Consider the following 26431-nt stretch of genomic DNA (forward strand, 5'->3'; position numbering starts at 1 on the left):
AAAGTGTCAAGTTGTGTGAGAATTTGTTTTATGAGAATCACAAAATCACAAAGAGCTGTTTGATGTATATCATCATCACCCGACGATACCGGATCAAACAGGTAAACACCTGCGAGCCGTCATTGTGCAGGTATCTGTATCGCATTCTTCTGATATGATGTGAGATTAAAATGTGTCAGGCTGCAGACCAGATAAACAGACACATAATTGCAGTGTCTGCAGGCTTTTTTCTCTTCCTGACAGTTCCTCTTCCAAAAACACAACTGCTTAAATGTAATCAGTGGAGGAAGAAAGAAAAAAAATCCTCAAAAGCCTTATTGTTGGAGAGTTTTATACAACTTTTGTGGTTAGAAACTGCCAGAGAGTTCCTAAACAAAGCAAAACAGTATAATGCAGCTGAATTTCTATCTGGCTCCAAGCACTGGAATATCAATAGAGCTTCCAATAGTAATAAATTAGTTGAAGAGTTAATAGACTTGTGGGCAAGTGGTATCGTACAACAACACAAGACATATATGAGCTGTTGTTTGAAATAAAAGAACGATTTATGCTGCTTATTGGCAAATCAGTATTGCATATCTCTCTCCTCTTTCAGTATTGCAAAAGCTCTTTTCCCTCATGCAAATGCAATATGCTTTCATCTCGTTTTTTTCTCTCTCTCAAGCTGATTGCATGTGAAAAATGTTCCTGTGGCAATCGTGCATGTATGAATTACCAACTAGAGTTTTGCATTTTCTGAAGAAAGGGGTTGCTGACTGGCTCACCTAAAAAAAATACTAAAAAAAATTTTTTTGTGCACAACTTCATTAAATGTTTTTGTCTCCGTCACAAAGAGATTATTCAACTGTTTTTTCCATACCGTGGCAGCATCATAAACGTGTCTCTTTATGAAAGTTGAAAGTTGTGTAGACTTTTTCTTCAGAAATAAGAGAGATTAATGACACCATCTGAAAAGTAAAGCTGTTTCGGACTGAGGAGCAAGTTGCATTTTGATGAGATATTAAAGATGTTTTTTGGTAAACATATAGTCGCTCACAACAAGACCAGGAACATGCATTAAGAAATCATTTTGAGTTATTTGACCCCTGCTGGAATCCTTTATTCACTCAGGCCTGATGTCATGCACACTGCTTTGAATGACTAACTTACTTACTGTGATAATATCAACAGGAAAGAGAAAAAAGCAACCCCGCAGGAGCTGGCTTTAGATTTCACCGGCGGTGTAACTCAAGAGACGTTAAACCACAAGCTGGCACGGGTATAGATAGATAGTTTGTGCAGTCCCAGAGAAGAAGTTAAAGTTTGTGGAATATGTTGAACAATAGCACATGTATGTTGAGGAGACATAACAGTTACATAAAACAATAATTTTGAACTTGGTTTATCCAATGTTCACATTTAAGTTCTGGAAATGTATGCAGGTTAATGCATTTATTCACCTGAAGTGTCTTTCCTTAAGTAGTGCTAGTCATGTGAGTGTCAGTAGAGGGCAGCAGAGATGCTGAAGGGGCTGGTCTGAAGGTGTGTGTGTGTGTGTGTGTGTGTGTGTGTGTGTTTCTCCCGCACTTCACTTCACATCATCTTCATCTCCAGCAGAAGATCATCTCGAGAGCTCCTGCGACAGATCCTCTCCTTCACTCTTCTGCATTACAGACTCAGTGAACGGGACTCTGCGGTGTCGCGCGCTCGATGTTGCTCGTGCTCGCATGTTTCCGGAATCTGCAGGATTTGACTTTTTATTTCTCTGAACGGGATACAATGTAACAACTGAGACCGAGAGATGCACGACTTCTGTTAACTACAGCTGTGATAAAATGGGGAAACTTCACTCAAAACATGGTGAGTTGTACATCTAGAAGTTACAAAATCGCAACATATTTGTGCTATTATGTAAACGATTATTCAGTGATGGGAACTGTTCTTTCTTTTAGGATGACTTTAGTCCTAAATATATAATAGATTTAAACTTATTTATTCTTTAATGACTTCTACTAAATTTTAAGTGTTGATTTATATGCACCTAAAGGTAAAATGTCCCAGTTTGTATTATTATTGTTGTTGTTAAGTTTCTTTTTGTTTTTTATTGGAAATGTGAAGTAACAGTTATATTTCTGACAGAACAGCATAAAAAAAAGTTTTAAGTTCAGAAATGTCATTAATATAAGATGTTTTACATATGAAAGTAGCGTCGTTAGCTATTACCAAATGACTGACTAATAAATTATCACTTGTGTAAGCAATTCAAAGACGTGCAACTTTTTTCTCCTTAAAAAACTGGAAAATGTCATTACCGATAATAATCAGATATTAACTCCAGGACAACATAAATTGAACAGTTTGAAGACTAAATAACCAAAACATATCATCCATATATGTCATTTGAACACATACTTTATCAATCTTTGACATGCACGCTCTTGAAATACATACATTTTCCAAAATGCATAAATTTTATTATAAATAATGCTCTGCTTTTTGTCTTTGCTATTCGGATGCAGCTTGCAAACGTCGGGAAAATCCTGAGGGTGAGATTTGCATTTGACGCAGTTTTCTTTTTATAGTTAATATGAACTATTAATGGCTTAGAACATTTCCCAATGCTTTTTCAAATCCATTTCCAGGGGACAGTTTTGTTGTGAATGGCTTTATTTCAAGAAGAGGAGTTGAAGAAGGCGAGAGATATGGCACATCTGGCACCAATCTGAAAGATTACAAGGTAAGAAACACCTGTTTTTTGTGCATTTGCTTCCTTTAAGCATCTGAAACCTTCTTTCCATCCACCTTTAGACCTGTCTCACATAAGCAGCGACCTTCTAACTGAAATCAAACATATAATCCGACTCTTCTACATAGACACACTATCTCTGTGCATCATACAAATAGCACTTTGCTTGAGACACTCGACTAATTTCAATAAAATTTCCAAAGAGTATGTAGTTTGCATGTTGCAAAGGTAACTCTGTGTTATTCTAATAAGCAAGAATACACAGAACTAATACTAAGAAAAGTTTTTTTTGTCACTGTTTCGAATGACTGCAGTGCATTTTGCGATTGTTGAATCTTTTCCCCTGTATCATAATGGACTTGCTCAAGAATCTAGACAGGATCTGCACCAGAGAAGGAGTAACTTGCGGTGAGCCGTTTGCCATCTCGCTGCCAAAGACCACATTCCCACTGACGAGAAATCATCATTACACCGACTGAAACAAACAGAACAGAGTGTGTGTTCGCAAGGCCATGCAACGACATGTCGAGCTCCTCGTGATGACGAGAGCTGCTTTTGTTTTTGTCGTGTTTGGCAGTGGGACAGCTCCGCTGTGGTTGTTCCCCTGTGGGATTGATGGGTTTTGACAGCCCTTTCCCTGCGGTGGGACTGTGACATCAGCGCCGGGCAGACGGTTGGTGATTGACAACTGTATTAACTAACAGCCGACAGTCTCGGTTAGTCCTGGACGTACGGCAGCTCACATGCATAAATGTCTGTGTGAACTGTGTCGAAATGTACAGTGACTTTTGGGAGTGTCAGGTGTTGATGAGTAATTTCACTAAATGTGATCGGTTGAGGTTTCATCTCGTGCGAACCAAATGGTCTCTTATTATGCAGTTTAATTTATTCTCTTCCTCTCCACCTAAGCAGTTTGTAAGAGTTCGTTCTCTTTCTCCGATCACACAATACTGCTATTTTCTGACATTTTTCCTCATGGCATACGTATGTCAGGAACACAGTTCTCTTCATATTGCACATTTTGAACTGATTTATATAAAACAAATCAGTATTGTGAATATTGCAATGATTTATTGCACTTTTTACTTGCTCTTGTTCAGGGAGAGATGTTGTGATAGTGTCTCTCTTTTTTAAACTTCAGTAAAACACTCTTAGAGTTTGTTCGATTCATTTCTGTGAATATCCATTTCAAATAATCAATTCCAAAGTCAAACTCAAACATTTCTGAAGATTTATTTAAATAAACAGTAATTCACAAGAATGACTCAAACATGTTTGTTTGATTCATTTCTTTGGATGAGTTCAAACTGTCCATTTAATATATATCTATTCAAGAGTCAGTCTCAAACATCCCCGAATTGCTTTATTGAAATGGACAGATCATGGATAGAATGGTTCAAAAGAATGAATCAGTGGATGGGTTCAAACTTGAAAAGGACAGAAAATCACTGGAAAGATTCAAACCAACTCTAAAAAGTTTGTTTGATTCATTTCCGTGAATGACTTTAAACTGTCCATTTCAAATCTCTGAATTGATTAATTGGAATGGACAAATATTCTTAGGAATGAAACCAACTATAACCAGTTTGTTTGATTTCATTTTTTGTGAATGAGTTCAATCTGTGCATTTCACTGAATCAATTCAAAAGTCAGTTTTACACATTTTGAATTGATTCATTGAAATGAACAGAAGCCGATGTGTCTCATTATGTCAGACTCTTTGCATTGCATCATTTCAATTAGGACGGCATAGTATAAAGACTAACTGATGATTAACCTGCCCTATTAGAAGCCTTATAAAAGTTGTTCCCTTCATGAATGGGAAAGTTATTTGGGAAAATTTGACAGCGATCTTTAGGGGAAACCACCGGCGGCGCAGGGTACGTCATATGTCATTAACGGGCAGGTCCAGGGTTTGATTTAATCTAGTCTTGGCTCTGATTTGTGTTTTGTCAGTCATCAAGTACCTGAAAGAGTCTTTGAAACTGTGAGCAGGAGCACTTTTGATTGCTGATAAGACAAACTTGGGTTGTTTATTAAGGGTGGTTGAAGTGCAAGACATCTGTATAATTAAGGGCACTTTCAAACTAGAGCTTTTGGTGCGGATCCGAGTCCATTTCAGGTCAGAGTTTGGTTAATGAAGGGGTCAAACTCTGTTTCAAACCATCATTGAACTAGCCTTGTTGTATAACATGTTGCAGTTTAGATCATAAGCATTGTCTTGTGTTGCCATCTTGCTTTTGGAATTTCATTGCAAATGCATGTGTGCTAGAACTAGGCAATCACGTTTCTCTGTCTAATCTGCTATTTGTGATTTTTGAAAACATCATAATCACAGATTTGTGCTGCCATGTTTATTCTGCAGTGAACCGAATCCTTTGTTATACAACATCTTGATGAGTTGCAGGGATAAAGAGTCATTGTTGTGTGATCAGAGCTGATTTGATTGAAGGTTTTTTGGAGTTACTATATTTTACTTCTAGTGACTGGCAGTTGCAGTAAGTAAGCTGTATACCTAGTATTACACGAATAGTTCACCCAAAAATAAACATTTTGTCATCATTTACTCGCCCTCAAGTTGTTCCAAACCTTACGTTTCTTTCTTCTGCTGAACACAAAAGAATATATTTTGAACAATATGGGCAACCAAACAGTTGATGGACCCCATTGACTTTCATAGTATGGAGAAAAAAAATACTATGGAAGTCAATGTGGTCCATCAACTGTTTGGTTACTGACATTCTTTAAAATATCATCTTTTGTGTTTAGCAGATTAAAGAAACTTTTTGAGGGTGAGTAAATGATGACAAGATTTTCCTTTTTTGGGTGAACTATCCCTTTAACAACAAATCCTTTAAAAAATGGTATTCAGAATCAGAACAGAACAGGAATGAAAAATAGAAGTGTAAAACAATCATACATTATAGTGGCATTCATTATAAGCAACATTAAAAATGTCATTTGGCAAAAATGACAAATTTATTTAAACTGAAACTGAAACTGCTGTCGTGTGGGAAATCCACTATACAAATAAACTCTCTAATGTGTGCGCTTTGTGCATGTTTTGCACGCTTGCATTATAAGTTGTTTTGGAATACAAGTCGCAGCATGTTATATTCTGGAAAATATGGTAATCATGGAAGTAGTTCTTATGACTTGTGCACATGACAAAGGTTGAGTAAATGTTGACAAAATCTTACGTTTTGTAATATTGCAGTATTTCATCAAAGACGAGTCCACTGGGAAACAAGGACTACTGGTCTCTTGAGTTTTAGGCTGGGAAAAAAAAACAGCAAATTTAATGTTTATTGTGTTTAATGTATTGTATTTGAAGTCCCCATCATGTTTTGAACATGGAAACGAGTTTGTTTATTTCTCGAACATCTCCGTTTCTCTTCGTAATATTGAGGGATGTTTGAGTTTATAATTGCGGTTGAGCTGTTGTAATTTTTTTCCAGACCGCATATATAGAAAGTTTTTTTACAGACTGTCTACATGACATTTCTCTTTGATGCTGAAATGACTCTGAAATGAAATTTATTCTGTTTCTGCTATAATTTTCTCTGATAGTCTGGGTCGTTTACGATTGGTTTATGATGCACAAGTGTAAGAAGAATCGAATGACGTCTCACCCCTAGGGATTGTTTGACATTTGTCGAGCCGGTTGTAGCGTTGTATTGTCATTATAAGTGCGGTTTGACTTTGCACCTCAGAGCAGCTGTAATTCTGTCCTCTAAATGAACTGAAAGGAGATATCTCTACATGGACTGATGCTCGTGTCCGTGACAAACCAGAGTAGATATATAGTTTGACACTCAGTGTTTAAGGATCTCTTTAAGAATGACGTATTTCTGGATTACATCAAGTGAGTATTTTGAGTTATGTAGAGCTGCTTTATTGTAGAAACTTGTAATTGTAATTCTAATTGAAAGAGAGACTGACACTGCTTTTTCATGTTTAATACTTTAAAGCTGCTGCTTTGAAACAATCTAATGTATAAAGTGCAATTGTTACGTCCCTTTTAATGTTGTCTAGAGATTAAGGGAATAACACTTTTAAAAATGGTGTGTGTGTGCCTCAAAGTGCAGGACAGAGCAAGAAAAGAAAGCGTACTCCTCAAATTCAGCTCAAAGGGATTTATTAATCCTCAAGGCCATAACGAATGATTGAAGAAAATAATATTTACAATATGTACAAACGATGAATAACAACAACAAACAAAACAAACATTTAAACACAAACAAAACCCCAAGGTGGGAAGGCGAGTACGAGAGATGCCAAATCAAAGAAATCAAAACAAAACAAACTAGCTAAAGTTAACTCAACTAATCTAACTACCAAACAGAAAATGTAGAAAAGAAAAGTCTTCGGCGTCAAGACGCTCTGATTAAACTATACTAACTAAATAACAAAACTTACAAATTGGGCACTCTCCTAAACTGGTGTGTCTAACATATTCATAAATTGCAAAGTGTATGTCGCGCGACCTACTAACCTGCTCTCTTCCCAGCTTTACACACTCCGTGTAAAGTGGTCAGGCTGAACAGTATCCTCAAAACACAATGCAACAATTAAACAGAACACGAATGTTAGACACACAGACAAATCACTGACAACAAGTCAAACAAGCGCAACAGACAAGGTGAGCACACAGCTGTCCGACATCGGAGTAATCACGGCATTTAACTGCAGCAGTAAGATGTGATTGGCAGAGGTGAACCGAGACGTCATCGCCCTTCATTAAGATTGGCAGTAGACTGATCCAATGGACACCTGAAACACACAGACCACAACAACAACAACAACACACCCACATGTCCATATTGCAACACCAAACTACGTACGAGTACGTAACAGCAATATAAATAAACGTGACTTTACTGGAGTGCTGAATTGCAGAGCTGGTGCAAACGTCCACATCGCTATATATTCAGATGCTTTCTGAACTACTCTTTTCTCACCTCTGTCATTTCAGTTGTGTGTTAATTTTGTTACTGAATGGAAAGCGCACCGCACATAGTTACATATTTATCGAAACGCCGATTTCATCAGTGTGGTCAATGTCAGAACAGTTTACCGCTGATCACATATTTCAAACTTCTTTTTACCCCAAAGCGAAGAACAAAAAAGAACTTCGTCGTAAGTATATCAGGGCCTTTGGGGTGTGTTCATACTTAGTTCGGTTCTTTTGGTCCGGACCTAAAAAAAAGAAAATTATTCCTGGTTCGCTTAGCATTCACACTGTCATATTTAAGACTGAAGCTAAAGATAAAAAAAGGGCATAATTTATGTATATTTTGCGACGGAACTTACCGAACATCCAAAACAATGCTGTGTCCTGGACTAAACGCGCTCGTTGTATTTGCGTACATACAGTATGATGGTATTTTTACCAGTTGAAAACTTGTGAAGAGCTTATAAAATGTGTAAAGGAGTCGAAACCGCACCAGGAATTCCTCCATTACACACAAGCGAAGATCTGCTTCAAGGAGACCGAACTGTAATATCTGTACCGAACAGTAATGTCGCTCCTATGACCAGAAAAAAACAGGTATACTTGAGCATTTTGCCCTTTTTAGGGTCGCATCTTGTGAAATTACGTCCTCTTTTTGGATCATTTAGATGTCTTTGGTCCATGTTGCATTCACATTTCAGTCGAACTACACCAGAGTTCATTTGATTGATGCACGGCAGGGTTCGGGTGGCAGCGTTCACACTTTGCAACATTAATTCTGTTATTGAACTGAAATGAATAAACTATATTGAGCTGAATAATGACACTATTGTATTCTGTAGAGCTGCTGTACAACTGGAGTTGAATTTGTTTCATAAGTAATGAATTTGATAACATTAAGATGGTTATTTTCTTGTTTATTAATTTGAAGCTGCTTTGAAACAATCTGTATTGTATAAAGCACTGACCTGATCATGGCAGTTGTAATTCATCAAAAGATGGAAAAGAGATTTGAATACCTTTATTCATATGCATGGCATTACTTGATTTGCATAATTCGTTTTGTAATTTTGGTGCTAAAACGGCGCAGACAGCATATGCAAATAAACACTATCAGCTGCACAATTCATCTTTCATGATTTTGCATCTCTTAGTGCACTTTCATTGAAAGAACTTTGCTAAAAAAGACATGATGTGTTCTCAGGACTTTTTTGTCTATTTTCTGCCACAGATGCTGTTGAAACAGCTTAATTTGTACTAAACCCAGAACATTCCTTGAAGTTAATGGAAAAGAGGGATTGTGTCCAATAATTGTGTCTGGCTGCCTTTTAAAGTCAGCTTTAGGATTTTGGAGGCAGGTAAAATCCTGATGGCCACAGATTAGAAACGGGCCAAATCCGGTGTTTGGTCAGCCCCCCCCCATCCCCCATCCCATTGTCAGGGAAGCGGAGGGAATGGGATTCCTCAGCTGCCTGGACGCGACTTCAAAGCGTGGAGCTGGGAGTTATTAACTCTCTGGGGTCGGCGGTCTCGCCGGCGATACCAGCTCACTTTTTTCCTTATCAGTGCAAAAGAGACTCAAATTACTCTGTTAATTTTGATCTTACATATAAGTGTTGTACATCATTAGATCCTGTTAAGTTTCTATTTTTTTTGTGGATACTCACAATAAAAACAAAGTGTTGTGCTTTTCACCAAATAAAGAAAAACAAACATGATGCGAGTTTTGCGTTCTCTCTGTCAGTGAAGTCCATTCTGAAACGCGTCCTAAGATTAACTGTAACTCCGCGATTACTTGTCACACAGGCACGAGAGGTTTTTCTTTATGAAGCTTGAATTCTCTTCTTTTAAATGAAGTAATTTATATAAAAAACAAATATTCTCAGTTTATGCAATCTGTATGAAAAGAGAGTGCTGTCAGTATTTTTTCCCCCAGCTCATTACACTTCATTACGCGTTAATCTGACACGCCCACGGACGACGCGCGCTATTCAAACGCAAATGTCGAGGCAAGCCATGACAATGCCCACATCAGCCGTTCCACCGCGGCGGTAAAATGTGTGGTGTATTTGCTGCCTTTTACCGCTAAGAGGCGCTACAATCATAGACTCTGAAAAGTGTTCGTTTATTCCGGTTTATTCTCTCTAATGCGTAATCTGCTGCCGCACCGCGCTGATTCAGAGCGATTGAAAGCTGGTAGCAGAAGAATTCAACAAGTGAAACGTAGTTAAAATAATTCATAATCACAATACTGAAATTAGGCTACTGAAATGTAATTGAATAAATAATGAAAACATTTCAACATAAAACATTGCAATAAAAACATTTAGGCTACATGAACGAGGCTTTACAACTTTAACAGCGTACAGACGATAGCTCAGTGATCAACGCAACGACACGAGCTTCGAGGAGCTTCAACAGACCCGAGATCGAATCTCAATGTAGCATAGATGTTGTTAACCGATGTTGTCCTACGTTTATATTTTCCCACCTTGATGCTTAAATAGGTAACTGTTTATATCTGTTTACTTATTTAAAGTCAAGAGTTTTGTTTGATTATCATTACAACATAAATTTGCTACATTCCTGTAGAACCGCAGCCGCTGCACAAACGACAAAAACTGATGAAGATTGTCAGCCGATCAGAAAATGAAAATGAAGAAGCTCGTCTTTAGTCTGCTAAATTATTGTGTAATGTAAAAGAACACTAAAATTACTTAAGTTTGAAACCAAGTTCGAACATTTCAAGGTTTAAATTGTTTAATTTAAAACAGGGTTGCATCTTGTTTAGAGTTTATTTCTTTTGCGATGCAAAATAAGAAACACTAGGCTAATCTTATTCTTGCGACATTTTAAATTTGTATTGCCAAAGAAATTACAGCTAAATTAAACAATTAAAACAGTAGGCCTACAAAACGAAAATTGTCCAAAGAAACATAATTAAATTAAAAACATGCGTTTCTCTTTGCCTCTCTCGCGCTGGATCTCTTTTTAACAAGTTTATTTAGTCTCCCTCGCTGCGCGCGCGGGTCTCTCTCTCGAAATTAATCATTTCAGGGTAAAAACACATCATACAGCTGATAATACTGTATATGTCGCTGCGTGTCAGCCATACAAATCACGAAAAAATTATTTAACCTTTAATTGTTGCTTCAAAGACACAGCATGCCTTGTTGAATTCACCTTACAATAACTTCAATTGAAATTTTGTGTGAAAAAAAAACTTTAAATAGGCTACAATAAATAAACTACAATATTTATAATTTAATAAGATATGGGGCCTACATTTGGACACAGATTTATCCTTACAATAATTTTGCCTGCTCATCAGGCTGGCTATCCGACACTCTCCATATGAAAGAGGAACATTAACACCTTTGTCCAGCAACTGTCCCTCCAACCCCCCACAGGCTATCGGAGTCTGAGGCTGACTTAACACAAAGAGAAGTCGCAATTCACACTTAAATCGCCATTCTAGACAGTGTTGATAATGAAGGAATTAAATGATTTAAGTTACATGTAGCCTAGTGATATTTCTGTCATAAAAGTTTATTACTAAATATTTCATTATTTCAATAATTGATGAAATAAAACTGGTTTGGGGCAGCTTTTTCCAAGCAAAACTAAATATAATCTGAAAAAACGCTTGTGAATTTGTTGTCACTTAATATTAAAGTCTACAGGGATCTTTGGATCCTTACAACCAGGCATGCAATTTGTGAATTAAGTTTTTATTTTATTTTGTATTATTCAAATAAATATCGAAACACGGTGCTTCGTGGTAATGCTGCTAAATTAAATAACATTTATAGAATAATTATGAACTTAAATGAAACAATATCGCAACATTTCGACAAATACATTATTATGTTTTTACATTTTAATTCAGGGCGATTTAGCCTACATTTAATTAGAGCGAGATTTTCACCCATGTCTTGTCATTTTCTCATTGGGAAGCGCATGTTTGAGTAGATCCTCTGTACCTCTCGTTTTCATATGGATTAGCCTACATAATCAGATAACATTTATTAGCCTAAATATTTAGACATTTAAAGGCTTTAGACATAGCCGATTTCTTATCGTGACTGAGCTGAAGTGGCTTTCGGTTCATTTTTGTGACGCGCAGTTCCCGGAGACAGAGAGGACAGATATACTGTTTTTGTCGTTAGCCTAATATGAATACAAGTTTACAGTTTTGAACGATGTAAGCTACTCTACTCTTATCTGTATGACCAAAAAATTACGGAGTCGCCTATTAAGTTATTTTAGCTGTAATAATGAGATAAATAAATTAATCTAAATGAACGCGCCGCCGCGTTTGTCGAACACTAACTCACGATGCCAGAATAAAACCCGACTTTAGAAAAATGCATAGGGCCACTCGGCGTGGTGTGCCAAAACACTTAATTATAAACTTCAATATTTCATTCAAAATAATCTCAACACGCTTTGTGAAATTTTGAAAAGCCGTGCATGCATTAAGGCCACTGGAACTAATGAACAACTGAAACGCTGGTTTTGATTTTATTGTTTTTCGTTTAAACGTGCCTGTTGCATATCTCTATTTTATATATTTGATATTGGTGAAGTAGCCTATAGCATTGATTAGCTGTGGAGGGAGGGGTGTGGGGATTAAAATAATTCAGCAGAAGTAGGGATGTTTAGACCAGAAGGAAATCCCAGTCCCCCCTGGCAAATCACACTTTACTTAAAACCATGTTTTTAAAAACTCTAGGTTGTAGGGAACAGACCTCTCTGCCATGCGCGCGCACGGTTTGGAGCACAATATCTGTCTCGCATGCACGCTCGCTCTAAATAGATTACGGGATATTTTAACTAATTTACGGTATAACTAGTCGATCACGAGTGGCTCAACAGGTAGATCTATAGATAAACTATATCTTTCAGGAATTTGACCGACCGGGTTGACACTTCAGCGTGAGAAATCGGGGGGGTGGCGTGAGAGCCTGGAATAAATAAATAAAAATATATATATAGCCTATATAAAACAAAACTGTATGGTGTAACAGAGTTTTAGAGCTAGACAAATCTCTCTGCAATAATAAATATAAAATATACAGCAGACCATGTTTGTGCGGGATTTGAACCTGTGTCATCTTGATGATGAACCATCAGTTCTACCGCTCGGCTATGAATTTTGTTACTGAGAAATAACCAAACGTTTGATTCTCACATGAGCGAGAAAACGTTTTGTCTTTAGCCTGTGAGTGTAGGCCTACTTTAACCTTTTACAGTTTTAAAAGATTATATCTTATCTGTATGACCAACAATTTGTTGTAGGCTTATTTGGAAATTACCATAACTTGTAGTATTTCATCCTTAGGCTACTGTTAATAGACATTAGCCCCACTTACGTTTTGCTAAATGTCCCTTTGCGCCACCTGGCGGTCATTTCGCGTACGACTTTGAAATGCGACTGGTTTATTTTTACCGCGGTGGATGGCTAAAAATGGTATGTGGATGGCTAAAATGTGTGACTAAAAATGTGCTTTTGGCTTTCATTTATATTTTGATTGTTTGTATATATATATATATATATATATGTATATGTATATATATATATATATATATATATATATATATATATATATATATATATATATATATATATATATGTGTATATATATATATATATATATATATATATATATATATATAATGAGCCTTTCATTCAGGGGTGTCACACAAGAAAGAATGCAAGGACAATATATATATATATATAAATAAATAAATATTTATATACACACACACACACACACACACACACACACACATATATATATATATATATATATATGTGTGTGTGTGTGTGTGTGTGTGTGTGTGTGTATATAAATATTTATTTATTTATATATATATATTGTCCTTGCATTCTTTCTTGTGTGACACCCCTGAATGAAAGGCTCATTAGTATGCAGTCTGCTCAGGTGAGAACTGCCTAATTATTCATGAGGGGGTTGGGCCGATCCGCCCATCCGCATATTGCCTTTGCAAACAAAAAAAATGTTTTTCACAATTTAAAACAATCTATTGTTTTATGTGAATGATTAGCCAGAATGATTTTCAGATCAATTTGAAGCAAATACTCTAGGCGACAACATCCACTAGTCAAAAGTCTTGTGGACAGATATTTAGTATGTTATTTGTGGCCATATATTAGAAAATTTATTTTTTAGTTTTTTCAATAACCACGCATAAACAATATTCTCTCAAAAATACAAACATGTACATACATGTTGCTCACATATAATGGTAGCCCTGTGTGTGCTATATAGAGTGTAATTTCACCTGTGCCATTAATATGTTTATAAGCAACTGAAAAATGCACAAATGTCAGAGCATGCCAAAACATCTCAAGGACCCCGAAAACACCTCAGACCCCAGAGGGTTAAAGCTCTCTGATATCACTGGAGCCGCGTATCTGGGGGAAGGGCTGACGGACTAACAGGCCCGCGGGGAGAGACAGACGGGTGAGTGTCCCGAGGGTTTTCCTGGTGTGGAGTTCCCGAGTATTAACTCTAAAAGCCATTAGTGTTCAGTGGGCAATAATGAGCTCATTAGTGCAGTCAGATGTTTCCTTAAAGGAATATCATGTCGTTCTAAACCCGAATGACTTAAAGGGATAGTTCACTCATAATTACTCATCCTCATGGCGTTCCAAACCCTAAGACTTCCGTTCAATGTTTATATGAGAATAAAAGCCTAAATTCAATGTTCATCGTATAAGATCGAGTCTCTTCAGAAAATTTAGACTAAACCGCTCAATTCTTATGGATTTTTTTCACAATCTCTTTATGAACTTTTTGAAGCGTCAGTGGTAGTTGCGTAGCTGTCAATGGAGGGACAGAAAGCTCTCAGATTTCATCGAAAAGATCTTCATTTGTGTTCTGAAGATGAACGAAAGTCTTACGGGTTTGGAACGACATGAGGGCGAGTAATTAATGACAGAATTTACATTTTTGGGTGAACTGTCACTTTCATCAAGCGTCTTTATCAGGGTTATCATCATAATGAAAACTAAAACTATATATATGTATATATAAAACTAATTTTCATTACTAAAATATAACATTAACTGAAAAAACCTCCAACTTAATCTTATTTTATTTCAGCTGGCTGCCAAGGTAACATTTCTCATTTTCGTTTAGTACTAAAATAACTAAAACTTTATTAAAAAAAATGGTAAAATTAATAAAACTTTTAATTAAAATGAAAATATATAATATAAATATTTAAATAACATTTAATTTAAAATATTAGCAAAAATAGTGATAAAGTCATTCTAAAATAACACTGATCTTTTATCTATCAAGCTGCAAAAATGACAAAAAAAGTGTCATTAAAGTAGTTAATGCACCTTTGGTCTTTTTAAGCCAAATTACAGTTTTGTGTGAAGAACTGTGGCTTTTTGTTTAAATTTAGGCTTGTTCCTCACATAAATAAATCATATGACTTCAGAAGATTTGGCATAAAATGCACAATGCATGCATTTTTTTTTTAGTTCATTTAAAAATTCTTCTTTCATGTTGCATAGAAACAATAACAGCAGGGTTGGGAACGGCATGATGGACTTTTAATTTTTTTGTTCAACTATTCCTGAAAGTTTTGCTGTCACGTCCTTCAGATTAAAGCATGTTGAGTGAAAGGAGCAAAAAAGCAGGAGCAGCAAATGGGGTAATTACGGACTTGGACTCAGAGGTGACTGTTGGCTGATCAAAGACGTTCCCTGAAAAAACAGGCTTTGTTTTTGTTCCTCAAGGAGACCGCGATAGGGAAAGAATGAGTTGGCTGGTTTGGAGAAGGGTGAGTTTGACGGATCATTGCAGGTGTTCGGCTCTTACCTGTATAAACACCTGGCACGGGGCTAGAGAGATCTTCAGAGGAAAGATCAAAATGACCAGTCAATATGAGCAGCCAAAATAGCAGCAGCTCAGAATGTTGTTGGAAGGCCGGACAAGAGGCGCCTCTGTGAAAAATCCACACGGAAAGCGCTTGATTCCAGTGGAGAGACTCGCCATTCTTAAAGAGCCTGTGAGGCCTCGGTGTGCTTCAACACTGGAAACATCAACAGTCTGCAGCACACTGACGGCTTCTTCAGCTCTCTGGATGCCCAAATAATGACACACTCGCTCATTTCAACTTTTCAACACCCCTTTTGTCTTAAACGTTCCCAGGCATGAAGCCATTAACGGGATGCCAGTGAAGTAGGAACAATCTGATAAATGGTGGGGGGACGCAATACAGAGTCGGGCACAATTCAGAACGAGTGCGAATTCGAATTGAATTGGCTTCAACACACAAGTTCAACTTTTGGAGTTTAAATTGCAAGTCAGTGAGTTACTCTTCCTGCCAAAGAAATTCAACAGTGTTACACAACAGAAGAACCTCCTCATTAGTACAAAGTCGGCAAGAACACTTTTACATATTACTGCATTCTGGTAAATGACGGTCCATAAAATGAAAGTTAATTTATTAAAGATAATGCAATTTTATATAATGAATAATTATAAAAAATATATATTTTTAAGGAAATTACGTACAGTAAATTATATAAATGAAATAATGTATAATAAATAAAATAGAAATTTAATTTTTTTTGTTTATATATATATATATATATATATATCAATAAATCAATATTTTTATTAGAGGATGATAAAAAAAAATATATATATAAACAATTCTGACATTTCATTTAAAATTTCTATTTTATTTATCATATATGATTTCATTTATATAATTTACTGTACATAATTTCCTTTACAATTAAATTACATTTTTGTATTAAATTATTCATTATATAATGTTTTATTATTATATTTATTTTATTATTTTATTAAATGATATATATATATACACTGTATATACTGTGTGTGTGTGTATATATATTATGTAATTTTTCGGGACATATATATTCAGGATATATATTATGTCATGTAATTTTTCAGGCAATATCTCATATGTTGTTTGTATGAACAATCGTTTGATTGATGCAATGGCGGCGGTCTAATTTAGAAGTGAGCTTCTAAAGTGGCTGAAATTGTTTACAGTAACTGATTGTTGTAGTTTTATCTTTCTTTTTTAAATCGTGGCCAAAGCTAAACTCTTGAAGTATAATTATTATTAATGATTATTTCCCAAAACATGGGGGAACAAACTGACTTCCCAGATATACCGGGCCCTGACGGATGAGGTCAGGATCATCCCAGTGACAAAACCTGTAAATATGATGTTGTTTCTCAACAGCCAGTCAGAGTGGACGTGTTCGATTATCTCATGTTTACTTTTAGAAATCAGATTTCTCACCTCAACAGAACTGTGTATTTTCTTGCTTTATCCTGGAGAGGGATGTTTTATTTGGACTTGTTCGTTTTCTGGCATCTTCTTCTCCCATTTTAACTTTGAGTCGGTGGTATTTGCTTTGGAAATGTGTTGTTGGATATCTGGCCTATATTTAAGAGTGTCACATTCAATGACATCTTTCTCCCTCAGCTTTTCTCACGTTCTCCGACTTGGAGAAAGCAAATGGAGAAACCCCATTGTCTTGATGGAGCTGAACGACGCTTTTGGCCCGACGCTCTGCCTTTGTTTAATAGTTGACATTCTCCTGGTCAAAACCACTGTCGAGGTTTCGAGGAAAGCTCAGACGTGCTCGTATGGTATGCAGGTTTTTGAGGCGACATTTGAAGAGTTTGGGCTTTTTTTTTTTTTTTTTTGGCTTCACAAGAAGGCGAGGCATGATCCTTCATCTCTGAATGAGAAGCATGTGGCGGGCGTCCAGAACAGCGGGGTCTTTCAGCGCGGCCGCTGTGGACATCTGTTCCTGGTTTGTACAGCAGAAATCCTCGAGCTCAGAGAGGGGCAACAGGGGGCCGATAAGGGCCTGTTTTTCCTAAAGGCTTTGAGGTGGTGGGGCACTATGAAGGGTGTTGTTTTGGGGGAACGGGGAGTGTTCAATAGATGTGGCATTGACAGCCTGGATTGTTCTCTTTTTCTTTAACAACCACATAGCAACACTTCAGCACCATGCTGATTAGTTTCGGATGAACCCAAAGCATTAACATTCAGACCTTTTTTGTACAGTATTGTGTGTTTATTTTTAGAAATGTAACATTTAAGTTTCTAAAATCTCCCATTTACTTGCATTAGGTGTTTACATGCACTTTTCCTAGGAATGGATTCAATCCGATTTCAGATTCTGAAAGTTCTGTTTCTATACGAACCCTAAAGGCTACACTTCTAAAGAAATCAAAGAACGAACTGTTACGTCATTTCAAACAAAATCAGGCCAATACAAAGTTCGTTTCAGGAGTTTGAAACAGTTCGCCAAAGCGAAAACTCTGGAAAAGTTCGCTTTGGCTGGTCAACACCTTCAAACCACCATTGGTCCGTTGTGATGATGTAATAGGTGTGGCTCTGAGGCTCCGCCTTCTTATTCGTGGAAATCTTCTCGCTCCTCTTCATTGCTTCTATTCAGTCCGTCGAGCTCAGACATCCATTAGTAAAAACATGAACACACTGGAGAGCTGCTTTTGTAGAAACTGAAGATGTAATTCTAATTGAAAGCGACACTTTTTTCCCCTGTTTAACACTGTAAAGCTGCTAATTTAAAGCGATCGGTTGTATAAAGTGCAATATAAATAAATTGTAGTCGTGTCGCGTCTAGCCTGGAATCTTATCGCGTCATATGTTTTGGACACAGTTTTGAAGTCTCTTTACGTGATTTTATCCACAGAACTTATTTGACTAATTTTACTGCAAAAAAATTTGGTTCCTCAGTCTGAAGGATCTCAATCTGAACAGCTCTGTTGAGATCCTCAGTGTTAAAATACTTCTCTGCTCTGGACTGTCAATCAGTTAAAATATTTAATCATGATTAATCTCACAACTTTTCTGTAGTTACCGCATTTAGTTCTTTTTTTTTTAGGAAAGAAAACTAAATAAAGTTGATGATGCTGTAGCGGAATATATGTGCATATCTTTACGAATATGCTGGTGTTCACATTAGCATTTTTATTGATAGAAAATCACAATTCACTATGCAAATAGACCTAAGAAAGAAGACCAATCATGACTCAGTATGCAAATATTATGATGTCATCATCATCACTGTGGATCTCATTCTATAAAAGCATGTAAAGAGAACATTTTAGACGTAATCTTACTTCAAGATGTGCAGTCCGCTGCTGGTGTTCATGTTAGCGTTTATGGAGATTGTGTTTTTGTGTCAGAACATCTACACTGCATAATATAAGCAAGATCTTTTTCTTTAACTCTCCCCCCTCCCTGCTTCCTCCTCTTGCTTTTCAAGGCCCGCGTTTCATGGAAAACGACATCTGAACAATACTGTGACTGCAGGCGGATGGCATGTTTATTTATTTGAGAATATTTATGCTGCGAAAGGCACTTTGAAGGTGTTTGCTTACGTTCCTCCAGTTCCTTGTCTAAGCACTCTTTCCGAGCGGGTTTGAGCGTTCACGGCTTCAGAGACACTGAGGTGCCATCATTAGATTGTGGAGCAAGTTGAGCGGGCGACTTTAAAGCGCTGTTTGATCTCCTCCAGATGCCACCAATGTTTCCCTTTTCCTCATTCCAGACTTTTGACATGCAATTATTCATAATTAAGGCAATTCATGCTGTTTAAAGTCAACATAAAGTCAAAATTGACTCTATGTACTTTCTTAATGCACATTCTTGGTCTTATTGTGAACAATTTATCAGTGCACATTTGACTAATCTTTCATCAAAATAACTTTTCACTGTACACATTTTCAGCTTTCTTTAGTGTGTGATGTTGCTGTTTGACCATGGAAAAAGGTCTGCAAATTTTCAAAGCACAAAGTCCCTCCAGCGGGAGTTATTTTCTATATCAGTGTCAGTGTTTCTGAACTCCCTGAAACGCCTCCATTGTAGTCTTGAGTTTTCTTCCAGGAACGAACACAGTATTCCTAATTTAAATAATTCCCGCCCAAAGCATATGCAGAATAAATGGGGCCTGGTTGAGTTACTTTAGTATTGTGTTGAAACTTATAGTTATGGTAAGGGGCGGGACATTTCCCAAACACACTCAAAGCAGTTGACCAATCACAACACACTGGCCCAGCCGACCAATCAGAGCACATTGTGCTTTTCAGAAGGAGGGGCTTCATAGAGACAGGAACTAAACAGAGCGATACTGACAGACTGGGAAGAGAGGAGCTGCAACAATGACAAATACTTGAAAAATAATGTTTATTGAACATTCAAGCATGAAAACCTATTCTAGAGAGCCCAAAAACACAATCAAGACTTTTATAAAGGGCATAATAGGTCCCCTTTAAAGAAAAGCTGGATGTCATGTCACTATGATGCGTTTAATGAACAGAATTCGATTGGATGTTTTTGCACACTAACTTTTTAGGAATTACATCACAGAAGTTCATCCATCTAGAAAAGAAGCTGTACCTCAAAAAGGACAATTTAAAATTACAGCTCAAATAATAAACAGACTTTAATTCATGTAAGTTCATATTTCTGCTCAAAAAATGAAGAGTTCCTTTAATTCATGTAAGTTCATATTTCTGCTTTTGAACGGTCTATAACGCTGGCCTGGTTATTTTCTGTTGTATTGTAATCGATATTATGCCACAAACGCTGCTATAGAGTTTAACTTGTACTGAACCCGGAAAACATTTCTATAATGCCATGTTTTGAAAATCTCTTAAAAAAATGCATAGATCTGGTCACCAATGCCACTGTGTAAACAAGCATGATGTGAGACGCCATAAATTTGCACACGTTCGGCTGGTGTCAGCGTGATGTTTAAAGGGCCGGCGTTGAGGTCAGTCTGCGCCGAATGAGTGAATGGAAATGGAGCGTTTGCGGTGGATGTTATGGCAGCCGTTTACTTTGCGTCGCTTACAGGAGAAGGAAAGAAAATACCTGAAGCTGGAGTCCAGAGCGCCTGTGCGGTGACTTTCTTTTGGCCGAGACTGCTGGATCCTAGTCAGCGTTTGATCTCGTGCAGCTCTCAGCCAAGTCAAACAGCAGGAGACTCAAAGGTTATTGCGTTTTAGTGTGTAAGGTATGTTTCCATATAAACCGCTGTTCCCCTGTAGAAAGCTTTAGCTCATCTCCAAACGGACAATTTGCAAGCCTTAGCACAGTCAAGGGAATATTTGATTTATTTTTTTTGGTACTGTGGTTGTTATTAAAAGGGGTTTTAATTGAATACTTGTGTTTTAATCAGTAATTTCATGACAAGGCATTTGGAAAAACTTTACAAGTAAAATGGAAATGTTTGTTAAGAGGAAAACTAAGGAGCCTAAATGACAAAAGCATTAACTAGTTTTGTGTTGTTTGCTTACTTATGCATATATATATATACACACCTGAAAGGTCCTTCATCCCATTTTGATTGTTTTCTCTTCTTTTGAAAGTTGAACTCAACAAGACATTAGACTATTCATAATAGATTTATGAGTCTGACATAAAAGCAAAAATAGCTTCACATTATGAAACACATGAGTTCAAAACACAGTATATAAACTAATATTATAAGCCAAACTCCTAACAAAGTTTATATGAGATTGGACAATAATGTGCTTTGTGGCTTTTGAATCAGTTTTCCCGCTGTGTTTTGCAATACATATTGTTCATAAGTCTCTCTGATTGATATTTCTGCTTGTGGCTTGTTTCAGGAGATTTGAAACGGTTCCTGCGACATGCTTTTCTGAGCCGTTTGATCACAGAAAAGCCTCCTTTTCTTTGTTCAGGTGCTGCAAACAGACAACCAGGCACATAAATCTGATCATTTAAACTCAACGCGTGTCGTTTTCAAACTCTGTTAGCATGCTGTATCAGTGTTGGTTGGCTTATGCAATATTGTCTCAAAGAGATTCCTAGAGCCTCTTTTGTGAAAACCTCAGAAACCTCATCCTTTTTCCACATTCCCCCAAGACCGACGGCTACGAACAGACACCCTAAACCCAGTTTCCTGTCTGCACACTAAACAAACACTGGAACGAGAAAGAAACGGAGAGGAGAGGTCTGTTGTGCATTTTGACACACAATGCGCCTTTTTGCCGAGTAGGACAACTTGATGGCGCCTGGAGTGCTGCATGTTGTTGCATTCAGAAATGCAGTAAAAACGGCACACTTTTGTGAAGTTAAAAGTTTGAGCTGTTTAAATACTGTGAGAACTGGCTCATATTCCTGTGACATAATAAAAGCTGAAATGATTGGAAGCACATTTTTCTCGTGAGACTCCCCGTTCTGGACCTCTAGGTATCACTATTATCGGCCAGTTTGTAAGACGGGAGACCTAAATAAATATATGCATATATGTACGACTTAAATGTGTGTAAACATACATGTGCGAATGTGCACAAGGTATTTTTGAATCTGATTGAGAATTCGAGCATTTGCACGCTTAAAGGGACAGTTCGCCCAAAAATGAAAATTCTGTCATGAATTACTCACCCTCATGTCTTTCCAAACAACATTCATCTTCATAACACAAATTAAGATCTTTTTGATGAAATCTGAGAGCATTCTGTCCCTCCATTGACAGCTACGCAACTACCACTCTGATGCCTAAAAAAGTTCATAAAGGGATTGTAAAACTAATCCATATGAATTGACTGGTTTAGTCCAATATTTTCAGAAGAGACTCGATCGCTTTATATGATGAACAGATCGAATTTAGGCTTTTACTCAACATATAAACATTCTAGTGCTGGGCAACGATTAATTTTTTTAATCGTGATTAATCGCATGATTTTCTTGCGATTAATCGCATTGTTACGCGCAAACTTTAATAATGAATTCTAAAGTAGTGTATTACTCACTTTTGATTTAAATGTACTGCTATATACACAAAAGTGTAATAACATGTGGTTTGCAAAAACTTTAAACAAATAAGGTGCTTTATACCAGCAGTATTCCCTTTACACAGCAATAAAATATTTATTGTAAATCTCAACTTAAACATTTATGTAATCAAATCAAATATTAAAACAAAGCTATTTGCCCCTGCCAGGGCATTACCTTTTATCTAGCTTGTTAAAACGAGTCCAGTTTTCTTGGTTTTTTCCATAACAGGTATCAACAGGTGTCTTTTAGCAGCAGAAACAGTCTATGTAGTCAGAGGTCATGAGATATAAGTCGACCAACGTTACTTCTCTGATAGTAGCTTAGGTTTGGTCATGCCATGGTTTCCCACGTACACTAAGATTGCATTAAACAGAGGTAAAGCCCAATTTATACTTCTGCGTCGAACTTACGTCGTACCCTGACGTGCACCTCTCCAAAAATGTAACAACGCGTCAATTCTACGCGTACCGCAAGCGCTGTGATTGCTAGAACCGCTCCACGGGTTTCACATGCTCCCTCTGCATGTGTAATTGTGCGTTAACGCGGACAACGACGCAGAAGTAAAACCAACCAACGCGTAGTGTATAGCGTAAGTCCGACACAGAAGTATAAATCAGCCTTTTAGAGTGAGGTGAATTGGTCGAGCACAAGGTGCAGCGACAAGCGGGTGGGTTCTGTGAAACTGTTGCGGTCATGCTATGCTCGCCTCACGCGCTCGTCTCACGCACGCGCCCGCGCCCGCCCGTTGCCGAAGTTGAATTGTCTAAAAGGACTTTGATTGTCTATAACTTTTTGTACACGACGCGCAGTAGGCTACAAATCATTGGAAGAGAGACTGATCCTCGGCTCGCTGTTTGTGAGTTTCCAATATTTAAATAGTTATCAGGACATCAACAGAAGGGAATTCACATTGCAGAGCATCCCCGCTAAACTACACGCAGGCACATCAGGTAAAGTAAGTTATGTATAATTTTAATTTAAGTTAAAAAGACTACAGCTGCGTAGCGCACAGAAGCCGTTGCCATGATTACTATCCATAGAGCGCCTGTCAATGACAAGCTGTCATTCACTCGTGGAGCGCTGTCTCCCTTTCTGTTCACCTGAGAGAACCTGCCAAAGCCTCTCCACTGCTGGTTTGGGTGGGTTATTTGCTGGCTGACCAACATCCCACCCCTCCTGTGATCCATGGTTTGACTGTAGGCCTATGTCCTATTCAGAGCCAGTGTGCAACGGACTTTCAAAAAAAAAAAAAAAAAAAAAAAAACTGCGTTAACGTGCGATAAAAAAATTGTCGGCATTAATTAATAAATGCGTTAACGCGATAATAACGCGTTAACTTGCCCAGCACTAAAACATTCATTAACTCGCACATAAGTTGTGGTAAACGGAAGCTCAAGCATTGACGTGCGAGAACCAATGAGGTTCATCCTCGTGTTACGCAGCACGTTTGAGCTTCACCAAGAACCAATGAGGTTCGTTCTCGTGTTACGCAGCACGTTTGAGCTTCTGTGAGAACCAATGAGGTTCATCCTCGTGTTACGCAGCACGTTTGAGCTTCACCAAGAACCAATGAGGTTCATTCTCATGTTACGCAGCACGTTTGAGCTTCAGCTAGAGCCAATGAGGTTCATCCTCGTGTTTCGCAGCACGTTTGAGCTTCAGCAAGAACCAATGAGGTTCATTCTCGTGTTACGCAGCACGTTTGAGCTTCTGTGAGAACCAATGAGGTTCATCCTCGTGTTACGCAGCACGTTTGAGCTTCAGCAAGAACCAATGAGGTTCATTCTCGTGTTACGCAGCACGTTTGAGCTTCTGCAAGAACCAATGAGGTCCATTCTCGTGTTACGCAGCACGTTTGAGCTTCAGCAAGAACCAATGAGGTTCATTCTCGTGTTACGCAGCACGTTTGAGCTTCAGCAAGAACCAATGAGGTTCATTCTCATGTTACGCAGCACGTTTGAGCTTCAGCAAGAACCAATGAGGTTCATTCTCGTGTTACGCAGCACGTTTGAGCTTCAGCAAGAACCAATGAGGTTCATTCTCGTGTTACGCAGCACGTTTGAGCTTCAGCAAGAACCAATGAGGTTCATTCTCGTGTTACGCAGCACGTTTGAGCTTCAGCAAGAACCAATGAGGTTCATCCTCGTGTTACGCAGCACGTTTGAGCTTCAGCAAGAACCAATGAGGTCCATTCTCGTGTTACGCAGCACGTTTGAGCTTCAGCAAGAACCAATGAGGTTCATTCTCGTGTTACGCAGCACGTTTGAGCTTCAGCAAGAACCAATGAGGTTCATTCTCATGTTACGCAGCACGTTTGAGCTTCACCAAGAGGTTTGTTCTCGCACGTCAAGCGGGTTCGATTGAGCTTCAAGGTTTAAGGTTTCGAGGTCTAAATTTAAACCTGTTCATCATATAAATAGAAAAGTCTCTTCAGAAAATTTTGACTGAAACGCTCAATTCACATGGATTAGTTTTACGATCTCTTTATGAACTTTCTGAAGCGTCAGTGTGGTAGTTGCGTAGCTGTCAATGGAGGGACAGAAAGCTCTCAAATTTCATCAAAAAGATCTTCATTTGTGTTCTGAAGATGAATGTGGTTTGGAATCACATGAGGGTGAGTAATTAATGACAGAATTTAAATTTTTGGGTGACCTAACCTTTGATCAGATTATTTCAGGTCTACCACCCAATCTGAACCAAATGTCATTCGGGTTGATCCATTTGTGTGTAGTTTAAACCTTTGAGCTGTTCAAAAACTGTGAGAACTGCCTCATATTCCTGTGACATAAGAAAAGCTGGAGTGAGTGAAAGCACATTTTTCTCTTGTTCAGAAAACCATCGAGACTCCCCATTCTGGACCTCTAGCTTGCACATGTGTAGGTATCGCTATTATTCAAGCCATAAAACTACACGGCCACATCTGAAAGTGGTTAGCTGTCGAAACACACTGGCAGCTTCAAAGCGAGCTGCAGTCGGAGCGGGACTGAGTTCTTCTCAGATTGGGAATAGCTGCAAATGGGCTTTTGTTACTTGGACGCGCTCTCTCCATCAAAAGCCACTTCCAGATGTGGCTCCACTGCAAGAATCAAATGTTTAAATCATTATCTTTCATGAGGCATATTGGGCTTGATGCAGCAGTCCCGCGTTTGAAGCAAAACGCTCTGGTTGGTCTTTGAAATTTAGGCGCCAAAGAAATTTGAATTGAGTAATTAAGTAAATAGCGACACCACTAACTTGTCTACATTTAGCAGGATGGATCATTGGGAAATGTGAATCAGTTCATTTACTCGTTTGGCTTCATTTAAATAAAACTAGTTCAAAATAGGGTTCACTGATTCCTTTGAATCACAGCACAGATGTTTGTGCTGCATCTTATGTCATCTTATCTAGCAGCGATATATTTTTTTGTTGTGAAGTGTTCTTGGTGGTATTTAATGTAAATTGCTCTAATTGGTTTTAATACTGTCAACTTAATTAAGAATTTCAGTTGATTGCTTTTATGTCAATATAAACTGTATATATATATATATTTATATATATTTATAAGAAAAATACTAATGTAAACACACACACACACACACACACACACACACACACATACAGTATAAAATCACATCAGTATTTTAATATTTATATTTGAAATATATGTTGACATTTTTATTTATAATTAAATATATGTAAATATGGTGTAAAAATACATGTGTGTATATATGTCATATTATTTATGTAAATTTATAATTAAATATATGTAAATAATAAATATATACTGTATTTATAAATCATATATATTTACATGATTTATTTATAAATGTATATAATAGATTTAAATAAATAGATTTAAAAAAAATGTATATAAATTTAAATGTCTGTGTGTGTAT

At 37.4% G+C, this 26431-nt stretch overlaps 1 protein-coding gene across 1 annotated transcript in view; it reads left to right on the forward strand.

Annotated features, from left to right (window-relative positions):
• The first annotated feature begins 1552 nt into the window (after positions 1-1552).
• Positions 1553-26431, forward strand: part of nkd2b (NKD inhibitor of WNT signaling pathway 2b) — a 43780-nt gene continuing 18901 nt past the window's right edge. Inside the window, exons 1-3 of the mRNA XM_056259440.1 lie at positions 1553-1839; positions 2499-2525; positions 2622-2716. Coding sequence (XP_056115415.1) covers positions 1815-1839; positions 2499-2525; positions 2622-2716 — 147 coding nt within the window. The 5' untranslated portion in view covers positions 1553-1814. The remainder of the gene's footprint in view (positions 1840-2498; positions 2526-2621; positions 2717-26431) is intronic.

The sequence above is a fragment of the Rhinichthys klamathensis genome, unplaced genomic scaffold, assembly GCF_029890125.1.
Source record: "Rhinichthys klamathensis goyatoka isolate OS25496 unplaced genomic scaffold, OSU_Roscu_1.1 h1tg000168l_1, whole genome shotgun sequence".
Classification (NCBI taxonomy): Eukaryota; Metazoa; Chordata; class Actinopteri; order Cypriniformes; family Leuciscidae; genus Rhinichthys; species Rhinichthys klamathensis.